This window comes from Pleurodeles waltl, chromosome 2_1, assembly GCF_031143425.1.
Source record: "Pleurodeles waltl isolate 20211129_DDA chromosome 2_1, aPleWal1.hap1.20221129, whole genome shotgun sequence".
Taxonomy (NCBI): Eukaryota; Metazoa; Chordata; class Amphibia; order Caudata; family Salamandridae; genus Pleurodeles; species Pleurodeles waltl.
In genome coordinates, this window is record NC_090438.1 from 102,722,564 (window position 1) to 102,750,088 (window position 27,525).

Genomic DNA, 27,525 nt, shown 5'->3' on the forward strand with positions numbered 1-27,525 from the left:
TATTTTTTTTTTTTTAAAAGAACACATTTTCCCAAAAGAAAAATCAGGCGTTAACATCTATTTTTGGACTACTTATGGAGCATTCATATTTCTTACAAAATATTTTTGTCATAACTGCAGGAAATAAATAAAAAAATGCATATAAAGAAATTACTTAAAGTTTAAGACTCAACTCACATGTAAAAGCTCTTCGTCCACATTAAACCCCATCAGGGTCTTACTATTAAGAAGGACAATGTATTCTGATTCCATAATACTTAACCTCTTCTCCCTGTAGCCACCTATGGCAGAAAACTGCACCCAATCAATGCCAAAAATAGAAACAAGTCAGGGTTTTGGTAATGCTTTTTTTCTTATGTCTTGCTTCAGGGTAATTCTGATCATAATTCGTTATTGCCCTCAAATGTTCAAGAACTCTTTTTTTTTTTTTTGCAGGAAAGATAGTACTTCCCACATATATTAAGCCACATGGGCAAGTCAGGGCAAACACAGAAGTCACTGTTACATGTGATGAATTTGTCAATTCTCATTCTGTCCATTTGGTAACAAACGTTTTCACATTTTTGCTACCTCTGCATGCTTTACATTTTCCACATTTGAAGAAACCTTTCTGATAGCCAACCTTCCTGTTTAGTTTTCATACTTTAGTTACTCTGCACTAACATATCTCTCAATGACTTAGATTTACGATAAGTGATCGATCAGTGGATATTGAGATTTTCTTCCCAGTAACAGGATCAGACGACAAGGTTTCATTTGCATTCCCTTAATCTTATCCGAGTTATAGGTATTAATTAATCTTAATGCCTATTCACCTTTTTAGCACTGAATGTCTGGGTGAAAAGATCTTGCCTACTTTGCGTTTTGACTCGCTCTTTTGCAGCCTTTAATACATGCCCGGGATAGCCTCTAACTAAAATTATCTAGCATCGTTTTTTATTCCTTCATATATGCCTCCACAGTGCTGCAGATGTGTTTGGCTCTAAGGAGTTCCCCATAAGAAATACTCCATTTGAGATTGGTGGGATGATGACTATTCGCATGTAATAAACTATTGCCTGTTTTCTTCCGGAAAAGGGAAGTGCATACTTTGCCACCTTTTATCTCAAGATGCACATCCCAAAAAAAAAAAAAAAATATATATATATATATATATATATATATATATATATATATATATGTCATTTCGTTACTATGTATCTGATTTGTAAATACCAAATTTAACAACTCATTATGCGTAATATATTACAGGAATCCTATAACTCTGGACCATCCCATATTACCAAAAGATTGTCAGTATACCTTGTCCAAAGTATTATATGCCTAGTCCATCTGATGTTCTCCTCCGTTCACACATGTTGCTCCTCCCACCATGCCATAAAAACACCTGCAAAACTTGGGAGAAAAGCAATGGTGACCCGTCTATACCACCGCATTGAATAAGAAAAAATTATTCTCCAGACAAAACTTCAACCTATCCAAAAGCATCACTGTATGCAATAAGAAGATAAATTTAGAACATACAGTAGCAGATAAAAATCTAAATACATAGAAGTAGGTTTTAGAAGGCGGGGAGCATGAAGCTGGGGTAAGTGTTTACGAACTGAGTGGCGGCAAAACAAAATATCCAGACCAGTTTGGACCACTGAAGCTTGTTGCTACCCCGATGGGGCCCATCCTTTAGTACGAGGAGGGTTCCTGGGAGATACCTTTATAAAGAACGAGGATTAGGTAGGTTTATTGGTCCTGACAAATCAAATCGCATTAGATCCTTGTTGACTATAGAAGCGAGAAACATGTTGACCTGACTTAGACGCAGTATAGGGATTCCCATACTTGCACTCATCACATTCCCAGACTATAGGGATTGTGTTAATCAGACATTTCACTTGATTACGGTAGATTAGACATTATTCTAATCTGTCTCCCCTACACAATTTTTAATCAAGACAGAGGTTCGACTTTCAATAAATACTTTCTCTATTGTTTTTTCCTCGTCATTTTTAACAGCACTTTTTTGTAGCAATCTCACATTTCAGCATTCACCAACTGGCAATCTTCTATATTAAAAGATCTCTGGCAAAGAGCCCCCATGTGGGGCCTGTCCGGCATTGCAAAGCCCTATGATGAAGCATGTCGCCATCTGGTGAGTGAGGGCTCTTGTTCAGACTTGATCTGACTCACAGGGACCATCCTCTCTTTTTTTGCTAGTTTTCGGGATTTAGTCTTCTATCCCTGAGTGGAACTGTGTATTTTTTGTGTTGTGGTTCTAGAAGGCTACCATTTGCTGAAATAATAGGTCTGCCTGGAGGGTTAACCTTATTCTTATGAATCTTGGGAAGCATATAAAAGCAAGGCCCCACAGGTTTCTGGACATAGGATCATGGAAGAATTAAGTTTAAAACGTGCAGAGGAAGCACGTAACCTCTTTAATGAAAATGATGAAGTTATACATAACTACAACTGCTGAATTTCTATGGTTTTTAGGTCCATAAAAAGTCAACCTAAATGTCCCTGCAACCTACAATGTTTTCCAGTGAATTTGTATTTTTTTAACCTAATGTAAGAAATCATTACCCACCATTAATACAGCCAAGGCTGCACACAGCAACACCCCATGCCCCCAAATACCCATGCCGCACATTGCTGATGGGGGTTGCTGTGTGAGTGGGTGTTTAAAAAAAAAATAAAAAAACACAACAAACAAACATTTTCTTGCCCACGAGGAGTCCCTCTTTTTTCTTTCCCCTGCCCAATTGACAAAATAGCGGTTGCGGCTAGCAAATCAGGGCCTTGCTTCCAACCCACCTCCTAATCAGCCGATCCCCTGTGGGTCAGTGTTCCTAGATATTTATATTTTATTTCCTTTAATTACTCCCAGAAACTACTGAATAGCTTCACACAAAATGATAAGGTCTCTTTCCAGCATAAGATCTACCTTTCTGCCAAATTTGGTGTAATCCCATTCAGCAGCTCCAGCTGCAGCAGTGTCTAAAAATTGCAAAATCTCCATAGAGTTCATATTTCCCATTTTCTCAGCCCCCCTCTTGTAGAATCAGCCCAAAACTTTACACACAGCAGGTAAAGTGAGTGGCCAACTAGTTTTGAGGTTTGTGAAGATTCATCACATGGTGCCAACATTATTAGCAAAACAATAAATGCTTAGTCTATGGGAAAAGTTGGCCTCAACTAGAACTACCTATTGGCTATTGCCCTTGGTCCAATTTCTTTTTGGCCTACCTACTGTTTCACCATGGCGGCTAGAGTAGCACCTAGTACAATTCCTTGATGGATCCCCAGAGCCTCTTAACTGGTGGTGGTGGCCACACACCAAACTACCAACGCACAGGACCAACGGATGTGTGCAGGGTGGGGTAGAAATAGGGTGCGCGTTCTGGATGCAGGGCCTGGCCACAGGGTAGGACCTGTGGCCAGGCCCCGTGGCCAGGCCCCGCTGGTTGTATTAACGCATGGTTATTATATATTGATTTACGTAAAAAAATTAAATAAATAAAAAGTTAGTCTCTTAACAATTAACATAAGTATAGTTATACATGGGTAAAACGTGTAATTATAATGTCCCTGCCACTTTTTTTCCCCCCAGCGGAAAAAAGTGTGTGTATATATATTCATATTCAAAATGTCACTTACCCAGTGTACATCTGTTCGTGGCATGAGACGCTGCAGATTCACATGCTGTGCAAATCCCGCCATCTAGTGTTGGGCTCAAAGTGTTACAAGTTGTTTTTCTTTGAAGAAGTCTTTTTCGAGTCACGAGATCAAGGGACTCCTCCCCTTTCGGTTCCATTGCGCATGGGCCATTGGTTGGCTGCTTGTGCCGCAACCCTTTTCCCTGCAGCGTCGAACTTGTGACTCTTGTCAGGAGGTTGTGCGTCTCCTGAGGTGTGAGTTCGCTCTCTTGCGAGCTGCCCCTACTACCACGGAGTCTGGTGTTAATTGCTGCGTGATGTACACAGGGTCTGTTGGTGGCGGTTTGTACTTCTCCACCCTTGGAGTAATGGCCCTGCCCTTCACAGGCTCCTGAAACACCTGTTTGGAGTGTTTCAGCATTCCCAGTAGCATAGGGAGACTTTGGTACTGGCTATGTGTAAACGATAGTGTGTTAAATAAAAAGTCATCCTCGATGGGTTCTGCATGTAGGGTGACATTATGAAACGCCGCTGCCCTTGACATCACCTGTGTGTATGCTGTACTGTCCTCAGGTGGTGATGGTCTCGCTGGATAACAGCCGGGACTTATCTGATACTGGCGCACCATGCGTCGGGATCATCCTGACTCATTCCGGTATGAGTTGGGGACTGCATCATTGGTGGAGTGGCTGCCGGTGATGGTTGTGGTGAGTGTTGTGGAGATGGTGGCGGTATTACTTGTTTTGCCACCTTTGCCTGTGGCTGCTTGTCTTTCTCTTGGAAGGCAAGTTTTCTTTTCATTCGAATTGGGGGGGGAAAGAGTACTGATCTTTCCTGTGTCTTTTTGTATGTGGAGCCTTCTTTGAGTGTAATCTGGCTCTATTGACTCTAGTTCTTGTCCGAATCTGTGTCCTTGCATTTGTGAGGACAGGCCCTGTTCCTCTGTGTAGGAACTTGATTTCGGTTCCGAGGCCGGATGTTTCGGTATGGAAACCTTTTCGACTGTCTTTTTCGGTTCTGACTACACTTTTTTTTTTTTTTTTTTATCTTCGGCGTACTGATCTCTCGGTGCCGACTCGTTTCGGTGCCGAGATTGCTCTCACCCGGTGTAGAGTCTGCTCTGTGCCGGTTTATCACGACCGGAGTCGGATGACTTCGACACATGCATGCCCTTTTTTGGTGCCGATGGTCGGTCACCTACTTTCCAGGTTAAGCCATGGCCTGCTGGCGGTGGCGTCCCCATGGCTTTCGTGCTTTTTCCGTGAGTTTTGTGCATCAACGTCTTACTCACGGTTTTCGGCATCTGTTCGGGATCGACTTCGTCAGAGTCCGAATCCTCGATGGAAAAGGTTTCTTCTTCCTCTTCCAAGTGTCTTTGTCCGTCGGTGCCGATGCCATTTGTAGTCTCCTTGCTCTTTGGTCTCTTAACGTCTTTCTGGACCGAAACGCTCGACAGGCCTCACAGGTATCCTCTTTGTGGTCTGGAGACAGACACAAATTACATACCAGATGCTGATATGTATAAGGATACTTGTTGTGACATTCGGGGCAGAAGCGGAATGGGGTCCGTTCCATTAGCCTTGAAGACGCACGTGGTCAGGCCCGACCAGGCCCCGCCGGGGAATCGAAAACCCCGAAGGGCCACCGGAGCTCTTCAAGATTCGGTGTCGATCTGTTGTAACTAACCCGATACCGAACGCAAACAATACCGTCGGATTTTCCAAGATTTTAGCTAACTTTCCGAACCGAAATGCGGAGCGAAAAGGAACACGTCCGAACCCGATGGCGGAAAGAAAACAATCTAAGATGGAGTCGACGCCCATGCGCAATGGAGCCGAAAGGGGAGGAGTACCTCGATCTCGTGACTCGAAAAAGACTTCTTCGAAGAAAAACAACTTGTAACACTCCGAGCCCAACACTAGATGGCGGGATGTGCACAGCATGTGTATCTGCAGCTACACATGCCATCGAAAACATACATACATACATATATATACACATACACATATATACACATATACATAATGTCACTTACCCAGTGTACATCTGTTCGTGGCATGTTGCGCTGTAGATTCACATGCTGTGTACTGTTCCTGCCATCTAGTATTGGGCTTGGAGTGTTACAAGTTGTTTTCTTCGAAGAAGTCTTTTCAAGTCACGGGACCGAGTGACACCTCCCTTTCGGCGCCATTGTGCATGAGCATCGACTCCATCTTAGATTGTTTTCCCCGCATAGGGTGAGGTAGGAGTGGTAGAATGAGGATACTAAAGATGCCCATGCAATAGAATAGATATGAATGTACATAGTTTGTGTTAAAGGAATGTTTATTTACATATATACAATTTTAATGAAACTTAAACGGCTACAGGCTCACGGGGAGGAGGGAGGATGCATGTGAATCTGCAGCGCAACATGCCACGAACAGATGTACACTGGGTAAGTGACATTTTCCGTTCAATGGCATGTGTAGCTGCAGATACACATTCTGTGCATAGACTACAAAGCAGTAATCATCCCGAAAGCGGTGGTCAGCCTGTAGGAGTTGAAGTCGTTTGAAATAATGTTCTTAGTACAGCCTGTCCTACTGTGCCTTGTTGTGTTGCCAACACATCTACACAGTAATGTTTGGTAAACGTATGAGGTGTAGACCAAGTGGCTGCCTTACAAATCTCTGTCATTGGTATGTTACCTAGAAAGGCCATTGTTGCTCCTTTCTTTCTAGTGGAGTGAGCCTTTGGTGTAATGGCTAACTCGCTCTTAGCTTTAAGGTAACAGGTCTGTATGTATTTAACTATCCATCTGGCTATGCCCTATTTGGATATAGGTTACCAGCATGGGGTTTTTGGAAAGCAATGCACAATTGCTTAGTTTTTCGAAATGATTTTGTTCTGTCTATGTAATACATTAGTGCTCTCTATGTCTAATGTATGCAGTGCTCTTTCTGCTACTGAGACTGGCTGTGGGAAGAAGACTGGGAGCTCTACAGTTTGGTTTAGATCAAACAGTGAAATGACTTTTGGCAGAAATTTTGGATTTGTGCGGAGAACCACTTTATGTTTGTGTACTTGTATAATTGGTTCTTCGATAGTGAACGCCTGTATTTCGCTAACTCTTCGTAGTGAAGTGATGGCTATTAGAAATGCTACCTTCCAAGTCAAGAATTGGATTTGGCAAGAATGTATGGGTTCAAAAGGTGGGCCCATGAGTTGCGTGTAAGTACAATATTAAGCTTCCACAGGGGTACTCGTGGGGCTCTTGGAGGTATGATCCTTTTTAGTCCTTCCATAAAGGCTTTAATAGCTGGGATTCTAAAAAGTGACTTTGTATGTTTAATCTGCAGGTAAGCAGAGATTGCAGCGAGGTGAATTTCGATGGAAGAAAAAGTGAGATTTGCTTTTTGTAGGTGTAGTAAGTAACACAATGTTTTGTATGGAGGCATATAGTGGTGTGATTTGGTTTGCTTGGCAGTAGAAAACAAACCTTTTCCATTTATTAGCATAACAATGGCGTGTTGTCGGTTTCCTTGCCTGTTTAATGACCTCCATACACTCATTTGAAAGGTCGAGATAGCCAAATTCTAAGACTTCAGGAGCCAGATTGCTAGGCTGAGGGATGCTGGATTGCGGTGTCTGATCTGTTTGTGTTGTTTTAACAGATCTGGTCTGTTCGGGAGTTTGATGTGAGGTACTATTGAGAAGTCCAACAGTGTGGTGTACCACGGTTGGCAAGCCCACATTGGTGCTATGAGTATTAGTTTGAGTTTGTTTTGATTCAATTTGTTGACTAGGAAAGGAATGAGTGGGAGAGGGGGAAAAGCGTAAGCAAATATCCCTGACCAATTGATCCATAGAGCTTTGCCCTTAGACTGAGGGTGTGGGTACCTGGATGCGAAGTTTTGGCATTTTGCGTTTTGTTGCAAACAGATCTATGTCTAGTGTCCCCCAGCAGTAGAAGTAATCCTGTAGAATCTGGGGATGTATTTCCCACTCGTGAGTTTGCTGGTGATCTCGACTGAGATTGTCCGCTAACTGATTGTGAATAGCTGGTATATATTGAGCTATCAGGCGAATGTTGTTGTGAATTGCCTAATGCCAAATTTTTTGTGCTAGGAGGCATAGTTGTGACGTGTGTCCCTCCCTGTTTGCTTAGATAGTACATTGTCATATTGTCTGTTTTGACAAGAATGTGTTTGTGGACTAGAAGGGGTTGAAAAGCTTTTAGTGCTAGGGAGACCGCTAGTAGTTCTAAGTGATTTATGTGTAGTCGTTTTTGTTGATTGTCCCATTGTCCTTGTATATTGTGATTGTTGAGGTGTGCTCCCCACACAATCATGGAAGCATCTGTTGTGATAATGGTGTGAGGCACCGGGTCTTGAAATGGCCACCCTTTGTTTAAATTTACAGGGTTCCACCATTGAAGCGAAAAGTGTGTTTGGCGGTCTATCAACACTAGATCCTGAAGTTGACCCTGTGCCTGCGTCCATTGTTTTGCTAGGCACTGTTGTAAGGGCCGCATGTGTAGCCGTGCGTTTGGGACAATAGCGATGCATGAGGACATCATACCTAGTAGTTTCATGACAAATCTGACTGTGTACTGGTGATTTGGTTGTATGTTTGACACCATAACTTGAAACGATTGAACTCTGTGGGCTTGGAGTGGCAATTGCTCTTTGTGTGTTGCTCCCAAGTATTGTTGTAGTTGGGATGGATGCAAGGGAGATTTTTGGTAATTTATAGAATAACCTAGTTTGTGTAGGGTATCGATTACATATTGCGTGTGATTTTGACACCGGTGTTGAGTGTTGGCTTTTATTAGCCAATCGTCGAGATATGGGAATACATGCATGTGATGTCTCCTTATATGAGCTGCTACTACAGCGAGGCATTTTGTAAATACCCTGGGCGCTGTTATCCCAAAGGGCAGTACCTTGAATTGGTAATGTTTGCCCTGTATGTCAAATCTGAGGTATTTCCTGTGAGATGGATGGATGGGTATATGGAAATACGCATCTTTTAGATCCAGTGTTGCCATGTATTCTCCATGTTTTAGTACGGGAACTACATCTTGTAGCATGACCATGTGGAAATGTTCTGATTTGATGAAGAGGTTTAATGTCCTGAGATCTAAAATAGGTCTTAGTGTTTTGTCTTTTTTGGGAATAAGGAAATATAGGGAATAAACACCTGTTCATTTTTGGTGGTGAGGTACTATTTCTATGGCTTGATTTAATAGTGCTTGTACCTCTATTTGTAGCAGGTCTAGATGTTGTGCCGACAGTTTGTGCGCTCTTGGGGGAACATATGGAGGGAAATGTGTGAAATCTATGCAGTAACCATGTTGGATAATTGATAGAACCCATGTGTCCGTGGTTATGTCTGTCCAATGTTTGTGGTATTGTGTTAATCTTCCCCCTACTGGTGATGTGTGTTGGGGAAGTGTGACATTGAAGTCACTGTTTGTTACTGGGGGTCTGCTTGGTAGGCTGAAACTTTCCCCTTGATCTTGGGAATTGTCCCCGAATGAACCACAAAACCCCCCCCTCTCTGGTACTGGGACTGATAGGTGGGTTTTGCTTGAGAGGTGGATGCCTCTGAGGATTGCTGTTTAAAACCTCCCCTAAATTGTGGCTTTCTAAATGTCCCCCTATACTGGGAAGAGTAGAGCGCTCCCATGGCTTTGGCAGTGTCTGTGTCCTTCATTTTTTCGATGGCCGTGTCCACCTCCGGACCAAATAGTTGCTGCTGGTTAATACAGAATGTTTAATACTGCCTGCTGTATTTCAGGTTTGAATCCTGAACTTCGTAGCCAAGCATGTCTCCTGGTTGTGACTGCCGTGTTTACAGTTCTTGCGGCGGGGTCAGCTGAGTCCAGTGCCGAACGGATCTGGTGGTTGGAGATGGCTTTTCCTTACTCAACCACCTGTTGAGCCATTTCTGATATTCTTTCGGTAGATGCTGAATGATATCATTCATTTCATCCCAGTGGGCTTGGTCGTAACAGGCGAGGAGGGCCTGTGAATTAGCAATACGCCATTGGTTGGCAGCTTGTGACGGCACTCTAACCCGCTGCGTCAAACTTGTGGCTTTCTTTATCAGGAGGTGGTGCATCCCCTGATGATTGCGAGTTTGCACGTTTCCTTGCAGCCCCAACACTACAGAGTCCGGAGGGAGCTGCTGTGTAATAAACACAGGGTACGACGGGGGTGGTTTGTACTTTTTTTTCCACCCGTGGTGTGATGGCTCTTCCTTTGACCGGCTCTTGAAAGACTTGTTCATGCTTAAGCATGCCTGGTAGCATAAGCAAGCTTTGATGAGACGCATGCGTGGACGCCAGGGTATTGAAAAGAAAGTCATCCTCCAATGGTTCAGAGTGCATAGTGACATTATGGAATGTTGCAGCTCTGGCCAGGACTTGTGAATAGGAGGTGCTATCCCCTGGAGGAGATGGCTTTGAGGAGGTAGCACTCAGGGCTATCGTCTTCAGGCAGTGGCGTCCCAGAGGCCTTTTGCTTTTTTGGCTGACTTTGGGGTTGGGTCGGGGCAGGCATACTCACTTTTTGGCCCGCTGTCCATGAGGCATCGTCGACGGGTGTGGTCAGGCCGACCAGGCCTCGGCTGGGCACGGAAGCCCCGAAGGGCCGCCGAAACAGTTGTCTTGTCGGTGCCGATGTATCGAAAGAAGCTTGTTCCCGAACGCAACAATACAGACGGATTTTTGATGATTTTACTATTTTCCAAATTCGAATCACAGAGTGATGAGGAACACGTCCGAACACGATGGCGGAAAGAAAACAATCTAAGATCGAGTCGATGCCCAATGGAGCCAAAAGGGAGGGGTCACTCAGGCCTGTGACTCAAAAAGACTTCTTCGAAGAAAAACAACTTGTAACACTCCGAGCCTAACACTAGATGGCAGGAACAGTGCACAGCATGTGTATCTGCAGCTACACATACCATTGAATATATATATATATATATATATATATATATATATATATATATATATATATATATATATACACACACACACACACACACACACACACACACACACACACACACACACACAAAAAAAACCAAAGTTTAAAGATTAATTATAGTTAGGAAAACATTCTCTAAACAAACCAAGTTTAAACTACACAAAAATTACAAACTCTATGGTTAGTTATAACTTTCATTTACAATGTATCCACCACTTTCAAATTAATAGAAGTAGCAGACCTCGTTACACTATCCTCAGCTTGCTAACAAGACAACCCTAACTATAATTCGCCACTACCATTCACTGTGTCCTGACAAATAATGTCATTTGAGAAGTTATATGTGTTGATATGAATGCTACAATTTCACATGATTTGTATTGAAATACATTATTTCGAGAAAGGTGGCAAGACTGTTCTGTCTTTGAAGGTCGTGAGTAAATTATAAATTGAAGCACTATAACAAATTTTTTTTATGTTGTGTATTTTACGTTGGGTTTGTGTAGGGAGAATGCATAACGTGCCGTGTCGAACAGTAGAACAGTCTTGCACAATGGAGTGTCATGTGGTGTAGTGGAGCATCATTGAGCAGTGTGGCATAGAGTGAAGTAGTGACGTATAGTTCAGTGTTGTGCAGTAGGGTGGCGGAGAGTCTCATACAGTGTAGTCTTGTACAATGGAACATCATTTGTGAAAAACAGTGCACGCTAGAGTGGCGAGTTATAGTTTGTGTCTGGTTACAAGCTGAAAAGAGTAATGAGATCTGCAACTTATAATAATTAAGGTGGTGGGTGAATTGTAAATGGAAGTTATAACTATAAGTTTAGACTGTTTTAAGTCTGTAGTTTAAACTTGGTTTGGATAGGGAAATGTTTTTCTAACCATATCCAAGCTTTACCCTTTATTTTTTTCAAAATTATAAACACGGTTCAAATCATAGAGTCCAGTGTCAAAGTGTACTACAGAGTTGTACAGTAAAGGGCAGGGTACAGTGGCAGAGTAGTACAAATGCTGCAGAGTGAACTTGCATAAAGTGGAGTAGTATGCCAGAAAGTGGAGTGGCGCTGAGCGGGGTACAGTGGCGTAGAGCGGGGTACATAGTAGTGTAGTATGGTGGAGTACACTGGAGTAGTGTCAGAATGGAGTGGTGTCAGACTATAGTGGCATGGAGTGCAGTGTAGTAGGAGTGGCGTAGCAAACAGTCACGTGAGTACAGTAGTGCGTCGTACAGTATTGGATAGTGATGTAGACTACAGTCTAGTTGATTTTCGTAGAGTGGCATACAGTATTTTACAGTGGAATGGTATACGTTGATACAGAGTAAAATGGTGTGGAGTGGTGTAAAGTTGAGTAAAGTACAGTCAGTACAGTGGAGTAATGTTGCGCACAGGAGTATACAAAGAGCTGCGCACAGCGTCATAGTGGACTAGAGTATTGTAGAGTGCAGTAGTGTTGTACAGTGTTATCCATATAGTACAGTGGAGTGAAGGTGTAGAAGTAATGTGCTGGAGAGCGGCATACAGTGTAGTCGAGTGGAGACTCAGCACAGTAGAGTATGAAACAGGAGCTACGTAGAGTGGATTGCTGTAGCCTAGAGTGAGGTACAGTCTAACAGTGGAGTAACCGTGGAGAGTAAAATACAATACAGTATTGGTGTGTCATAGATAGAAATTCATTGAGTGGAGTGTACTGGCATAGCGTAGGTAGTAAACTGCTATAAACTGGAGTGGGGTCTCACAGTAGAGTGAATGTGGTGTCATATAGAAAAGTGAAGGGTACAGGTATAGAGTGGAACAAAGAGTTGGACAGGCGTGAATGAGGATAGAGTGAAGCAGAACATTAGAGTGCCATGAAGTGTGGTGGAGTTATTACAGAATGGAGTTCGAGTGTCATACAATGGAGCAGCGTAGGTTTGAGTGGTGTACACTGTTGTGGCGTATAGTGGAATACTGTACAGTGGAGTGGTAGAGGGTGGAATAGTGGACTAGCACAGAGGTGGCATACACTGAAGTGGCGTAGCACAGTCAAGAACACCAATTTAAGTGGAGTCTTATAAAGTAGAGTAAAGTGATGTGTCTTACAGTGTTGGAAACTGTTGTAGAGTGCTGTAAAACAGAGTGCACAAGCAAAGTAGAGTTCAACTTTGGATAGTGGAGGGTATAAAGAGAGTGGAGTAGAATCTGGCAGAGTGGCATAGAATAGTAGAGTTTTGTAGAGTGGAGTTATATTGAGTGGAGGAGAGTACACTGGAGTGAGAGTGAAGAAGTGTGCCGTGGAGTGCCGTACAGTGTAAAAGCATAGTGTGTGAAAGCGTAGTGTAATACTGTACACTGGAGTGGCATGAAGTGGTTTGGACTGGAGTATCGTACTGTGGGGCGGCGTAGTGAAACAGCATACAGTGGCATGAAGTGGGGTATAGTAATACCATAAAATAGAGGTGCAAAGACTGAAGCTGCGTACAGTGTAACAGTGTAGAATGGAGTGGCACAGAGCAGAGTGGTGTGGAGTAGTGCACTGTGGGATAGAGTGAAACAAAATTTAGTGGCATGGCATCCAATGGACTAGCACAGAATGGACTGTGCTACTCCACTGGATGCCGGTAGGGTATAATGGAGTGGCATACAGAGGAATAAGGTAGAGGAAAGTGGTGTACATTTGGAATAGCGTGCAGTGGGGTAGAATACATTGTACTGGCATACACTGAAGAAGCCTACAGTAGAGTGGTCTACAGTGGAGTGCTGTACATTTGAATTGGGTCCAATCAAATAGAGTGGAGTGAAAATAGAGTAGAGCAGTGTGGCATATGGATGTATGTGAAATTTAGCAGCAATGTAGATTACGGTGTGCAGGGTAACGCAAAACAGCGAAGTGCGCTGCCTTGCTTTTACGCTTTTACCAATCAATAGAAGGCCGTGCATGGTGGCCTTACGTTCCTTTGTAAATATAACACAAGTATTGCGTTGCCGATGAGACACCATGACTGACAAGGTAGAGCAATCCAATAATACAAGTAGGTCTTAGAAATATTTAGGGACATGCTATACAGTTATAACTCTGCTGTACAAGGCGATAACAAGCCAGTATATAATTGGGTAATGGCTGTTTTTGAGAATGAAAAAGCACCCATACTGTTTTACTACACTTTGGCTGTGCTCCATGTTAGGGTCTTAGATATAGGTAAGTAGTGGGCCCATACCTATTACCACTTTACCTACGTAGTAATAGATAGGGAATATATATGAATAAAAATAAATTTATAACTATATACCTCATTAATTTAACAAAATTTAGTGAGTTCACCAAGATCAAATCCCTTATAACCTACAAAATACTTACACTACTTAACTGGCCTGGACTAAACAATACTGTCAAATTTCATGTAAATCCATTCAGCCATTTTCACGCCCCGCGTGTGTGATCCTAGGCAATTAGTTTACAGACTCATCTTTTAATTTACTCACATACGAATGCACATTCAAATATGTGAGCTCAGCATTTCTGCTGCTGCATACATTTTTAAAAAAAAAAACTTGTTTGATGAAATAGACAAAATGTTTGCTGCATGTATAATAAGAATCTAGCCCACAAATAGGGAACAAATGATCCATGGCTTGCCTCTTAAGGCCATATTTATGAAAAGTGGCGCATCATGTCATGGTACGCCACTATTCTTGCACCCCGCCACCATTTGTGCTCCATATTTATGATACACCACACCATGGCACACATTAGGGAACTAGCGTCAAAACCTTTGACGCTAGTTTGCCACTTTGCAGGATTAGCCCCAAAAATGTTGACTCCAATCCTGCAAAGTGAAAGGAGGCCCTTGAAAACAATGGGAGCCTCATTTCACCAAAAATGGTGCAGGGGAATCTCAGATTCCACTGCACCATATTTCTAGGCCTCCTAATGGGGAACTCCCCCCTTGCATACATTATGTCTGACGCAGGCATAACGTGGCGAAAGGGTTTACAAAGTGGCTTAATGCGTACATAAATATGGTGCAGCGTTTTTGGCAAAAAAACAATTAAAAAAAACGCTAAAGTGGCACAAGGGCCTCATAAATATGCCCCTTGGTTTACTAACAGCATTGCCATCAAGGCAGGAGTGTTTTAGTTTATGTTTAAACACTCACTTTTAATAAATATATTACTAAAACATGATGTGGTAGCACACTGTCATTTACAGACCGTGAATTTCCAAGAAATGTACGAAAACATTACTACTAACGTGCAGCTTTACTGATAAAACTATTAATAATCTGTGAAAATTGGGTTTCAGAAAACATTTATCTGTTGCACATCACCTTACAAAATTCCAGAACTCTGTACACTGATTGTCAGGAAAACTGACTTTTGGCCTCTGTTTCTCAACACAGAGCAAATGTGACAAAAGATTTAAAAGGGTCTTTATTGCTCTTACTTTCTGACTGAACAGAGCACCTGTTCATGGTCAACTCGGCAGAAGGGGCGAGGAGGTCCTAAAAATAGCTCTACCTTAAAAAAAAATTATAATAACTTGCCATAGCGAGTGATAGAATACATTTCTCGAGGTCTGCTCTGACACTCGAACTTGCATCCACAAACTGGATTTAGCACAGCAAGTGCACTAAAGGCACAGGTAAGAAATGTCTTCCTAAGCCTCATGTGGCTGCCACAGGAAGACAATAGTAAAGGTTCACATGCCACGCACATAGTATCCCTCAGGACTTGGGGGGGGGGGGGGGGGGGGGGGGAACGAAGATACTTGACAGGTAATAAAAGCTTAGTCTAGGTTTCTATTCATTTATGTCAAGAAGCTTCTGGAGGCTACAATATGTCTGGTGGCATGTGAGTAGAGATTTGCTGGTAGTGCATTTGCATGCAAGTTAGTCCTTGACTGGTTTGAGGTGGTGTGATTAATAATCCAGTCCTGTAGCTTATGAGCATAAATGTCCCTTAAAATTAAGCAATACGTTCTGTATACGTTGCGTGGCACCTGTGGCTGAAAGAATGACTGACACTGTGTGTGGTGCGCAAAAGGCGTGTAAATGGCCTATGGTGTCTGGTGCTTTGACTAGGCTTGAGGGCTTACTCCCAGAAGGAGTTGCATACCTGTAGCCATAGTTCTGCATTGTAGGAATCTTCATTGAAGTCAAACTAATTCCGAGGTGCCTTAGTGGACCCCGGAACACTTTCAACATATATCACTGCAATAATTTTCATTGCAGTGTAGACTATCGGCGATGTATTTTTCTGGAATTACTGTAGCAGTGTAGTAGAAATAATGGCAAAAGGGGTACTTTTACTACCTGCAGCACATTGCTATAGAAAAAGGTTGTCCTCGACAGACCGCATGAGAGCTTAAAATAGCTTGCTAGGCTAGCACCGAAAGCTTGAAAATATGGTGAGGACTCGAGTTTGCCTGACTGTCAGTATTTATTTTTTATGTGAGGCACAGGATATAGAGTTTATCTGACAGCCGGGGAGGGGGACGGGTGTTTATGATTTCAATGAAGAGTCCTACGATGCAGAACTATGGCTACAGTTATGTAACTTCTTCTGCATCGAAGGATCTTCAACGATAGTCAAACTTAGAATAGCAAGCAAATAGAAAACCTCCAAAAGTGGCCATCAGTAATCACACCCTGTGAGTCTGCAAATGAATGACTTGGGACCCAATCTTTAAAACCTATAATTCAGACCCAAGAGGACAAGATAGATAATTTAATAAAGTTTCTTAATGTTTCTTGTCCAAATCAAGACTAACCTAGTGTATAAGTATCTAGGCAGTAGTGTTTTGTGAATATGTTTAACGGCCTCCAAGGAGCTGCCTTATAAATGTCCATTATAGGGACGTGTCTCATCCAAGCTGTGGTGACGGCTTTGTCTCCTGCTGAGTGAGCATTAGGTTGTCTGGCAATGGTTTGTTATGTGATAACACAACGAGAGGCAAGAAACAATCCATCTAGTTATGGATTGTTTGGAAGTTGCTAGACCTTGTTTTATACAGCAGTAAGTCATGAACAAATGAGAAGAGTTCCTAATGGATTTTGTTCTGTCTAAATAAAATCATAGGACTCTTAAGATCTAGGGAGTGTAGTGAACTCTGCTGCAGAGGTGGGATCTGGAAAGAAGGTAGGTAGCATGAAAGATTAACTGGTATGAAACTATTGATCCCACTTTAGGTTAAAAAAAAGAAGGATGCGTACGTAGGACAAACTGTGAAGTGTTCTACTGAAGAAAGAGCCTGCAATTCACCAGCTCTACAAGCTGAGGTGATTGCAACTAGAAAGGCAGCTTTCCATGACAAGTGCTGTAGAGTTGCCTTAATGATAGCTTCCAAAGGAGAATCCATTCGCTTTGACAATACTAGATTAAGTTCCCAAGGGTGTGAAGGTATTTGGGTTGGTGAAAAAACCTTTGAGTCCTTCAAGGAAATCTTTGACTACTGGAATCTGGAAAGACTGAGGTGTCAGACTTTTTCTTATAGCCATGATGGCTGCTAGATTAACTTTAATCAAGAAGAATCGAAGTCCTGATTTGGCTAGAAGCAATAGAAATGGTAGGATGATATTCTCCTGTACTGTAATGGGATTATAGTTTCTATCCCGACCTAATCAGAAGTGTTTCCATTTAAACGCATAGCATGCTCTTGTGGATGGACATCTGACTTCTTTCGAAATGTTCACGCAAGATGTCTGGAGATTCAGATTACTGTACTGGGTGATCTCAGGAGTCATGCTGCCAAATTCTATGACTAGATTGTTGGATGTAGAATCTTGTCCTGGCGTTTGGAGAGGATATCTGGTCTGAGCGGTAGACATTTGCGTTGAGCTATGGATAACTGAAGATCTGTGTAACACCACTGTCTTTCAAATCAGAAGTATCAGTATCCTTGTGATGGATGTGATTAGTTTCTGGAGTACTAATCAGAATCAGCGGGATTGGTGGAAAAGGAGACCCAAATGGAACTGACCAATTTATCAAAAGGGCACAGACTAAAGACTATGGTTCCATAACCCTGGATGTGTTCGTCTTGTCATTTTTTGTTTTGGGAGGTGGCGAACAAGTCTAATGTTGGCGTGCCCCAGTCTTTGAAGCTATTTTCCACCACTTTGTTGCTGAGAACCCATCTGTGACTGTCACTGCAATGACCACTGAGAAAATCTGCTTCTAAACTGGACACGACGTGAAAGGCTGTGATGGTAAGCCCGCTTGCCAGAGACCAATACCAAATTGTTGAGCTCAAAGGGAAAGTTGTCTTGACCATGTTCCACCAGGTTTGTTTATATAAAACATTTTATATGTCTGGATCAGAAGGTCTTTTGATTCAAAAGCTGGGAGGAAGGCTTTGAGAGTTGGGTGAACAGCTTTAGCTTCCAACAAATTGATGTGGTAGTCTCTTTTTGAGACCAAAGCCCTTGAACCGTCAAATGTTTCATTTGGGCACCCCGAACCAGTCAATGAGGAGTCCGAGACAAATCGTTTGACTTGGTATTGGTTCCTGGAAGGGAACTCCCACCAGGAGATGGCAAGAGTTGGTTGCCCATATGAGAGGCCAATGAGCATTGGAAGTCAGAAGAATCAGGCTTTCCCCAGAGACCTGTGTTTTGCAACCATTGATCTTTCAGGCACATTTGAAGAGGTCTCATATATAGGCATGAGTTTGGGACTATATAAATGAATGCCGCCATTGACCCCAGCAGAGACGCTACTTGTCGCACCATTGGTCTGGTCTGAGATGTGCACACATTGGTTGTATAGATAACACTCTCTTCCGAGGGAAACACTTTCTTGCAGTGTGTCTAATGTTGAGCCCAGAAAAGTCAGAGACAGACTGGTGTGGAGACTGAATTCTCTGTACTGACCTGCAGACCTAGTAATGCCATAAGAGATGTGGTATAGACTTGTTTTGCTTTGTGTATAGAATCTGCTCTTAGCAGCCAGTCATCCTTGTACAGTTATACAAAAACACCTTTTCTTCTTAATTGTGCACTACTGCCATGAATTTGGAAAAAGGGCAAGGAGCAGACTTTAGGCCAAAAGGGAGTACTGTGTATTGATAATGAGAGCCTACTACATACCCTAAGAATTGTCTGAGACGTGGGATTATTGGAATGTGCAAGTATGAATCCTGGAAGTCTACTGCACAAAGCAAATCGTTCTTCTTTATACGAGGGAACATTTGATGAAGAGCTATGTAGGAAGTTGGCTCTGTATGTGCTATTTCAAAGTAAGGAATAGAACAAATTATAAAGTCCAACATAGTCATGCACTTCATTTCCAGTTACCCAACCATCCAGTGTTTTCACTGAGTAGTCAACAAAATCAACCCAGGTCTGGCTCGAGGATTTTTGAGCCCCCCCTGAACCTAATTCTATACTCATCAGTGGAGAATCCAAAGCCCTCAATCAGGGTACCCTTCATGAGGTCATAGGATTCTGCATCTTTTCCAGAGAGTGTGAGGAGTCTATCCCTACACTTTCCAGTGAACATTTCCCAAAGGAGATCACCCCAGTGAGATCTGTTTACTTTTCTGGTTACACAAGCCCTCTCAAAAGCTGTGAACCATTTGGTGATGTCATCACCATCTTCATATTTAGTTACAATCCCTTTACGGATTTTCAACATGTCAGGAGAATCTCTGAACCTATTTATGTTGCTGCCACCATTGATGGGACCTAGGCCCATCTCTTGTCTTTCTATTTCTATGGCTAGGATCTGTCTTTCCAAAGCCAATCTTTTGGCCATCCTGGCTAGCAGGAGGTCCTCTTCACTGAGGCTATCCTCAGTGATTTCAGAGGTGCTGGCCCCTCTTGTGAGAGAAGCAGCATCTCTGACTATCACAGTTGGAATCAGGGATTGAGGGTCCCTGGGTTCCCTAGTTAGGAATGGAAGGTGGGAATTCTCCTCCATGTCACTAACATCATCCTCTGGGTTGTCATCCTCATAGGGGTTGGCTTTTTCAAACTCTGCCAAAAGCTCCTGGAGCTGTTGTTTGGAGGGTCTTAAGCCAATTGTGATTTTCTTTATTTTGCAGAGTGACCTTAGCTCCCTCATCTTAAGATGGAGGTAAGGTGTGAGGTCGAGTTCCTCCACATTCACATCTGCACCAGGCATTATGTTTCTAAAAGTTGGAATACTTTAAGAATCTAAAACTAGTTCTAGAATCTAATTCAAACTTTCACAAAACTTTTAAACTCTAAAAGAAATGCTAACAGGGACTAACACAAGGCCCTAGCAGGACTTTTACAAATGTAGAAAAATAGCTCAAATTGAAAAAAATCAATTTCTAATTACAATTTTTGGAATTTGTCGTGTGATCAGGTATTGGCTGAGTAGTCCAGCAAATGCAAAGTCTTGTATCCCACCGCTGCCACCAATGTAGGAAGTTGGCTCTGTATGTGCTATTTCAAAGTAAGGAATAGCATGCACAGAGTCCAAGGGTTCCCCTTAGAGGTAAGATAGTGGCAAAAAGAGATAATACTAATGCTCTATTTTGTGGTAGTGTGGCTGAGCAGTAGGCTTATCAAAGGAGTAGTGTTAAGCATTTGTTGTACATACACACAGGCAATAAATGAGGAACACACACTCAGAGACAATTACAGGCCAATAGGTTGTGTTATAGAAAAATATATTTTCTTAGTTTATTTTAAGAACCACAGGTTCAAATTCTACATGTAATATCCAATTTGAAAGGTATTGCAGGTAAGTACTTTAGGAACTTTGAATAATCACAATAGCATATATACTTTTTACATAAAACACATAGCTATTTCAAAAGTGGACACTTTTCAACAGTTCCTGGGGGAGGTAAGTTATTGTTAGTTCTTGCAGGCAAGTAAACCACCTACGGGGTTCAAATTGGGGTCCAAGGTAGCCCACCGTTGGGGGTTCAGAGCAACCCCAAAGTCACCACACCAGCAGCTCAGGGCCGGTCAGGTGCAGAGTTCAAAGTGGTGCCCAAAACACATAGGCTTCAATGGAGAAAGGGGTGCCCCGGTTCCAGTCTGCCAGCAGGTAAGTACCCGCATCTTCGAAGGGCAGACCATGGGGGTTTTGTAGGGCACCGGGGGGGACACAAGTCCACACAGAAAGTACACCCTCAGCAGCGCGGGGGCGGCCGGGTGCAGTGTGCAAACAAGCGTTGGGTTTGTAATAGGAATCAATGGGAGACCAAGGGGTCTCTTCAGTGGTGCAGGCAGGCAAGGGGGGGGGCTCCTCGGGGTAGCCACCACCTGGGCAAGGGAGAGGGCCTCCTGGGGGTCACTCCTGCACTGAAGTTCCGATCCTTCAGGTCCTGGGGGCTGCAGGTGCAGGGTCTTTTCCAGGCGTCGGGATCTGGGAATCAGACAGTCGCGGTCAGGGGGAGCCTCGGGATTCCCTCTGCAGGCGTCGCTGTGAGGGCTCAGGGGGGACAACTTTGGTTACTCAGTCTTTGAGTCGCCTGGGGGGTCCTCCCTGTAGCGTTGTTTCTTCACCAGTCGAGTCGGGGTCGCCGGGTGCAGTTTTGCAAGTCTCACGCTTCTTGCGGGGATTGCAGGGGTCTTTAAATCTGCTCCTCTGGAAACAAAGTTGCAGTCTTTGTTGAACAGGGCCGCTGTCCTCTGGAGTTTCTTGGTCTTTTGGAAGAGCAGTCCTCTGAGGATTGAGAGGTCGCTGGTCCTGGGGAAAGCGTTGCTGGAGCAGGTTTCTTCTGAAGGAGGGAGACAAGCCGGTAGGGCTGGGGCCAAAGCAGTTGGTGTCGTCTTCTTCTCTGCAGGGGTTTTTCAGCTCAGCAGTCCTCTTCTTCGTAAGTTGCAGGAAACTGAGTTCCTAGGTTCTGGGGAGCCCCTAAATACTGAATTTAGGGGTGTGTTTAGGTCTGGTAGGGCAGTAGCCAATGGCTACTGTCCTTGAGGGTGGGTACACCCTCTTTGTGCCTCCTCCCTGAGGGGAGGGGGGCACATCCCTATTCCTATTGGGGGAATCCTCCTTCTACAAGATGGAGGATTTCTAAAAGTCAGAGTCACCTCAGGACACCTTAGGGGCTGTCCTGACTGGCCAGTGACTCCTCCTTGTTATTCTCATTATCTCTCCTGGACTTGCCGCCAAAAGTGGGGGATGGGTCCAGGGGGCAGGCATCTCCAGTAGCTGGCGTGCCCTGGGGCATTGTAACACGAAGCTTGAGCCTTTGAAGGTCACTGCTAGGTGTTACAGTTCCTGCAGGGGGGAGGTGTGAAGCACCTCCACCCAGAGCAGGCTTTGTTTCTGTCCTCAGAGAGCACAAAGGCTCTCACCGCATGGGGTCAGAAACTTGTCTCTCAGCAGCAGGCTGGCAGAGACCAGTCAGTCCTGCACTGAACAATTGGGTAAAATACAGGGGGCATCTCTAAGATGCCCTCTGTGTGCATTTTTTTTACTAAATCCAACACTGGCATCAGTGTGGGTTTATTATTCTGAGAAGTTTGATACTAAACTTCAAAGTATTCAGTGTAGCCATTATGGAGCTGTGGAGTTCGTTTTTGACAGACTCCCAGGCCATATACTCTTATGGCTACCCTGCACTTACAATGTCTAAGGTTTTGCTTAGACACTGTAGGGGCATAGTGCTCATGCACCTATGCCCTCACCTGTGGTATAGTGCACCCTGCCTTAGGGCTGCAAGGCCTGTTAAAGGGGTGACTTACCTATGCCATAGGCAGTGTGAGGTTGGCATGGCACCCTGAGGGGAGTGCCATGTCGACTTAGTCTTTTTCTCCCCACCAGCACACACAAGCTGGCAAGCAGTGTGTCTGTGCTGAGTGAAGGGTCCCTAGGGTGGCATAAGAAATGCTGCAGCCCTTAGAGACCTTCCCTGGCATCAGGGCCCTTGGTACCAGGGGTACCAGTTACAAGGGACTTACCTGGGTGCCAGGGTTGTGCCAATTGTGGAAACAACGGTACATTTTAGGTGAAAGAACACTGGTGCTGGGGCCTGGTTAGCAGGGTCCCAGCACACTTCTCAGTCAAGTCAGCATCAGTATCAGGCAAAAAGTGGGGGGGTAACTGCAACAGGGAGCCATTTCTTTACAAGCTAACATTAAAAAAAAAGAAATCTTTATGAATTTGTTGAGCAATCTGAGATCTAGTATGGGCTGCAGCTGTTTGGGTTTAGTTTTTTTGGTGGACTAGGAAATATCTTGAGTATACCCCGAAATTCCTTGGATGTTGAGAAACTTTCTCTATAGCCTTCTTCTGCAATAAAAAAAAATAAAAAATAAAATAGATGTCTCATGTTCATCCAAATGGGTTATCGTAACGTGGGTGGAGGGACTGAAGGTGGAGTATCTGTAAAGCGAAGAGCACAACCACGCTGAATGGTGTTTACTTCCCATTTGTCTGTCGTTCTCTTTCTCCTCTCTTATGGGAGAAATTGCACCCCCCCCCCCACCACCATACACACAAGTTTGATTAACAAAGAAGGAGGGTGTACACTTCTCATTACTTCGACTGAATTCTTGCCTTTGTTCTGGGAGGGCTTAAGTGGATGAGATAGTTTCCTCGGGTACCTGTTTTGGAATGGTCTTTGAGTTTGCCTTGGTTGCTGATATCGGTACAGCCATCTTGCAGTTTGAGCTCTATGATAAGAGGCACACCGGTCTATGGGTTTAACCTGCTTAAAAGTCCTTGTAAGGTCAAGCGCACAAGCGCTTAGTTAGACCTGTTGCAAGTCTTGTGGGATTTTAGCCACCCCACTTCGTGCCCATTACTTTCACTTGCTCGTACACTTGCCTTTCAAAAACCCTTTATCATCATTGGTAAATGTTTTACGTTTATCCCACCTTGGGGCGGGTTTGTTACCATCTTGGAGACTGCCCCATTACATGGATAATTGCCTGATTGCAGATACTTTTGACTGAGCGAACCTTTTTCCTTTTGTCTCTCTCCGCGTGCATGCTTATGGCGGCCATGGCGCTTTGAAACGGCTTATGTCAACTAATGTTTTACTTTTCATTTTCAATTTGTGGCAAGAAAAGTCCTCCATAGACCCGAAACAAGAATCCCGAGACCAGTTTCGGGATACCACCCATCTTCAGCCGGCTAGCTTGAATCTGGTGGCATAGCAAGCACAGGTCCCATGTTGGGGCATACCCTTCCCGCTTAGGGCGACAAATGCAAAAAGAACAGATGGACGGAATGCCATTACAGTTTGGACTCAGCCATATGCAAATCAGGCTTGACCCTGTTCTGCCATGGGCGGAATGTGGCTCCTCTGCGTGTTGACTGAAGAGGGAGGATCCAGAGAACAGCAAATTGGCAATTTTTAAATCGCACATAAGGTATCAAAGATGATTCTTAATCAAGACATGCGTCAAAGTGAAATTCCTCAAGAACTCAGTGGCAGATAGTTCTACCGAATTCACCGCAGCGCTAATGGATTAATAGGAAATAAAAAAGCCCTCTTTAACCATCTCTAGATAACCATGCTGATGATGGGTAGGTAGATCGTTCCTGAATGATTTCATAACCTCCCAAGTTTCCCAATAGTATCTTCATAATAAGGTTGCTGAATTAGCATTGCATAGACGTGTGGCAGCTGTTCCCGATGGCATCCATCCTCATGCTCTCTTGGTTCAGTGGGGCTGTTTCCAGAGCAGATGATGGCCTCCTCACTGCCACCACAATAACTGAATCTGGTTTTGGGTGGGACTGAGGAGCTCCAGATAATGTTGCGGAGGTCTATAATTAAGTTGTCTCAGAGTTGTGGCTTTAACTGTGGCTGGAGTTAAGAAGTTTTTTGGGCTATCTCCATGAGTCCTGGCAGCATTCGAAGAAGAGGTCAAGTAGAAGCGCTGGGTTGGAGAGTCTCACATATTACCAACATAGACAGCTGAGGGGTATCCATCTGGATATCTGATTACAGCCTTACTAGGGCATCTTGATAGAGACTGCGCTGGAGAAGTAGGAGTATAAGAGGTGGTTGTAGAACCCTGTGATCTTGAAGATGGAGTCCTTGTCCTAGGTGATACAGATCTTGGATGTGGCAGTTTTACTGGAAATGACACCTTCCATTTCCCAAATGGGGACAGAGGTTACTCAGGTGCATTGTCTTACCGGAGACCGATTTAGTTGTAAATGAACCTGTAAAAGGGTCCTCGGGATGCACTGGTGGTAGTTTTACGACTTCTTCGGGTGATGGAGGGTCTGACCGTTGCTTGCGAAGAGCCTGACCAGTGAGATGAGGACAAAGAAATTTCCTCATAAAATCTTGACATTGATAGAGGTGTCACTGGCACCATATAAGGTCATTTAGGTGTGGTCAGCGGTGACATGTCTCTTCAACGTCAAGTGGGAATCTGGCATAGGCGTTGTTGTGCCAGACGACAAATGGTAAGATTTTGATGGCGATCAATGGGATTTTAACGTCAATCGAGACTGTGTGGGGGCACCATGGAGATCTTCAGCATTGAGGTGGGCCCCCGCCGCCGATCTTGACGAACAGTGATGGTGGTGGAGTCCCATCAACGTTGAACCTTGTCTCAAAAGGGGGCAGGATGGTGCCAAACCTTTCGACAGCGATGACCAACGTTGAAGCATGGTGTCAATGGGAATGGTGGTAGTGTCAAGAGGCAGATCTCTTGGAATCAGACCTCTTTTTGAGAGAGAGTCCATACCTCCTTTTTTCTGAGGAAACAGATGTGGTGAAGATCTCTACATTCTATCCCTCAATTCTCCTCCTAGTCTGCCCTCCTGTCTTCAATCCAGCCATGCAACCTGATGTTCTATCCACCTGAGGATTCTTTGAGTTGTTTTATTTTTATTAAACAAATGGTGTCACAGCACTTAGTGATGTGCTGAGGGGATAAAAACACCACACACACTTTATGGGCACCTGAAGACACTTTCTTCCTGCCACAGGATGTGCCCTTTGTGACCAGAACTGGCATTTTGACTAAAAAATTCTCTTCAGCAAAGAGGAAAAACAGATAAAATTGTTTTACTTGATAAAACAGACGACAAAACATCAAGTAAAAACGATTTCAAACCACAGGAAAAAAAAGAAAGCAAAAAAAAAAAAAAAAAAAACACACAATCGCAGTTTTGCTACTCTCAAACGGTCACTGCAGTGCATTGTGGTAAGGGGTCCCTCTAGAGTCCTTAAACGTATAGGCCATAATTTCAAGCTTTCGGTGTTAGCCTGGCAGGCTGTTTTTTCCCCTATGCTGCCTACGTCAAGGATAGCCTTTTTCTATGACAAAGTGTTGCAGATAAAAAAAAATTCAAATTAAATAAAAAATAAAAAAAGGCCCATTTTTCCACTGCGACTATAAAGAAAATGATTGCAGTGATGACCACTATAAAGACATTTTCATCAAATCTAAATATATGCTGAAGGTATTCCGGGGTCCAGAAGTCTAAAATCTTACATATTCTCAAAATTTTGTTCTAGCTTTGCAGCAAGTTTTTTGTGATTTGTCAGAAATAAGTGTTGTAAAGGAAGAAGGGTGGGATCTTTGCAAACACAACATTTAATAGGGCCCACTTCTGTTGTAAACTGTAGCAACAATTAGATGCTGTCCTTTTGTTCTGTTTGCCACACTCCATGTACAAATGCAACTTCAGGAAACTTCACCGAAGCCCTGTGTTGGGGTCAGGAAGTGAAAAAGGTTAGACTTCAGTGAATACTTGTATTCCATCGAGCAAAGACTCAATGCTAACTTGGTCACTACACAATAAAACAGTTCCGCATTAAACAATGAAATCCTATAATTCCAGCACACACCAGAAGTGTATACATCAGTTACTACGCTTCCAAATCAATGTAGCACTCCAGAAACCACATTCTTTTCTGGATTTGGACTGAATGGCAGTAGTATACTTGTTTGGAGAAAAATGTAGTATATACCTCTGTTCTCGTCATTGGTTTGTGGTGGAGGGCCCTCCTTGACTCGCTGCAATCTTCTCAGTAACTCCTCTTCTGTTATTTCACCTTTAATAAAGAGTTTTAAAGCTTTATACAACATCAAAAATGCTATTTTTATTTAGACTTCGCAGTTATGCCGCAAAGCGTGAATACTCATCATATTTGCAAGGTGACACGTGACAATATTTACATCAGGTTTTATTTTCTTAAGAATACATTTATTGTAATTTATATTTTTCATATGTTATTGGATAAAAGATTCTCTCAACTAGGAAAAAAAAGATGTTAATGTACATAGGCAGCTTTGAGTGAACAAAATGTTTAGGAAGGGGACCATAGCAAATGATTTACTTTTTAAAAACCCTCCTAATCCGACTTATGTTGATCAATATTTCTTTTGCAGAAAACAATGCAACACCATGTACCAATTCTCACTTAGCTGAAATGGCCACTCAACATCAATATAAATATTACATCAGTAAAAATAGGAGACACTCTGGAGCCAGTTACATGGGGTGTTAAACTGAAATCGATCCACGCACTCATTTTAACGTCTATGTGGAAAGACTGAGAATCCTGCTTGAGCAGGTAAGTGTGGACAATACATAATTAGGCAGATGACTTGTCTACAAGACGATTACTGTCAAAGATGCCTATCTACTAAAAGAGGCACATTATCTCTAAAATAAACTAGATAAAAAACAATCTCAAAATGGCATACAGCGATAAGAGAATATAGTTTTATAAGGCACAAAACTTTACAAAAACTGACCTCAAACTATAGATAGGTGACTAATGAAGTTAAATCATAAGGCTAGTGGACAGACTTTCAACAAACAATGGCTTGTTGCTTTGATCAAGTAACATCGAGCCACTTTGTCCTTTCTTCAGATCAATTATTTAACAAGTTGCAAAGGGCTTGGTTTCATTGAAAATAGCCTACGAAAAGTCAATTCAAGCTGAAATGTCTACATCCATAATCATTCCTCTAAGAGCAGAGCATAACTTCACTGGTATAAAAAAAATAA

General features: G+C 43.2%; 1 protein-coding gene across 4 annotated transcripts in view; it reads right to left on the bottom strand.

Annotated features, from left to right (window-relative positions):
• RLIM (ring finger protein, LIM domain interacting) overlaps positions 1-27,525 on the bottom strand; it is a 98,000-nt gene that overhangs the window by 13,964 nt on the left and 56,511 nt on the right. For all 4 annotated transcript variants that reach the window (XM_069210897.1, XM_069210913.1, XM_069210905.1 and 1 more), the window contains one exon: positions 26,480-26,563. In XM_069210897.1, the coding sequence (XP_069066998.1) occupies positions 26,480-26,563 (84 nt within the window). The remainder of the gene's footprint in view (positions 1-26,479; positions 26,564-27,525) is intronic.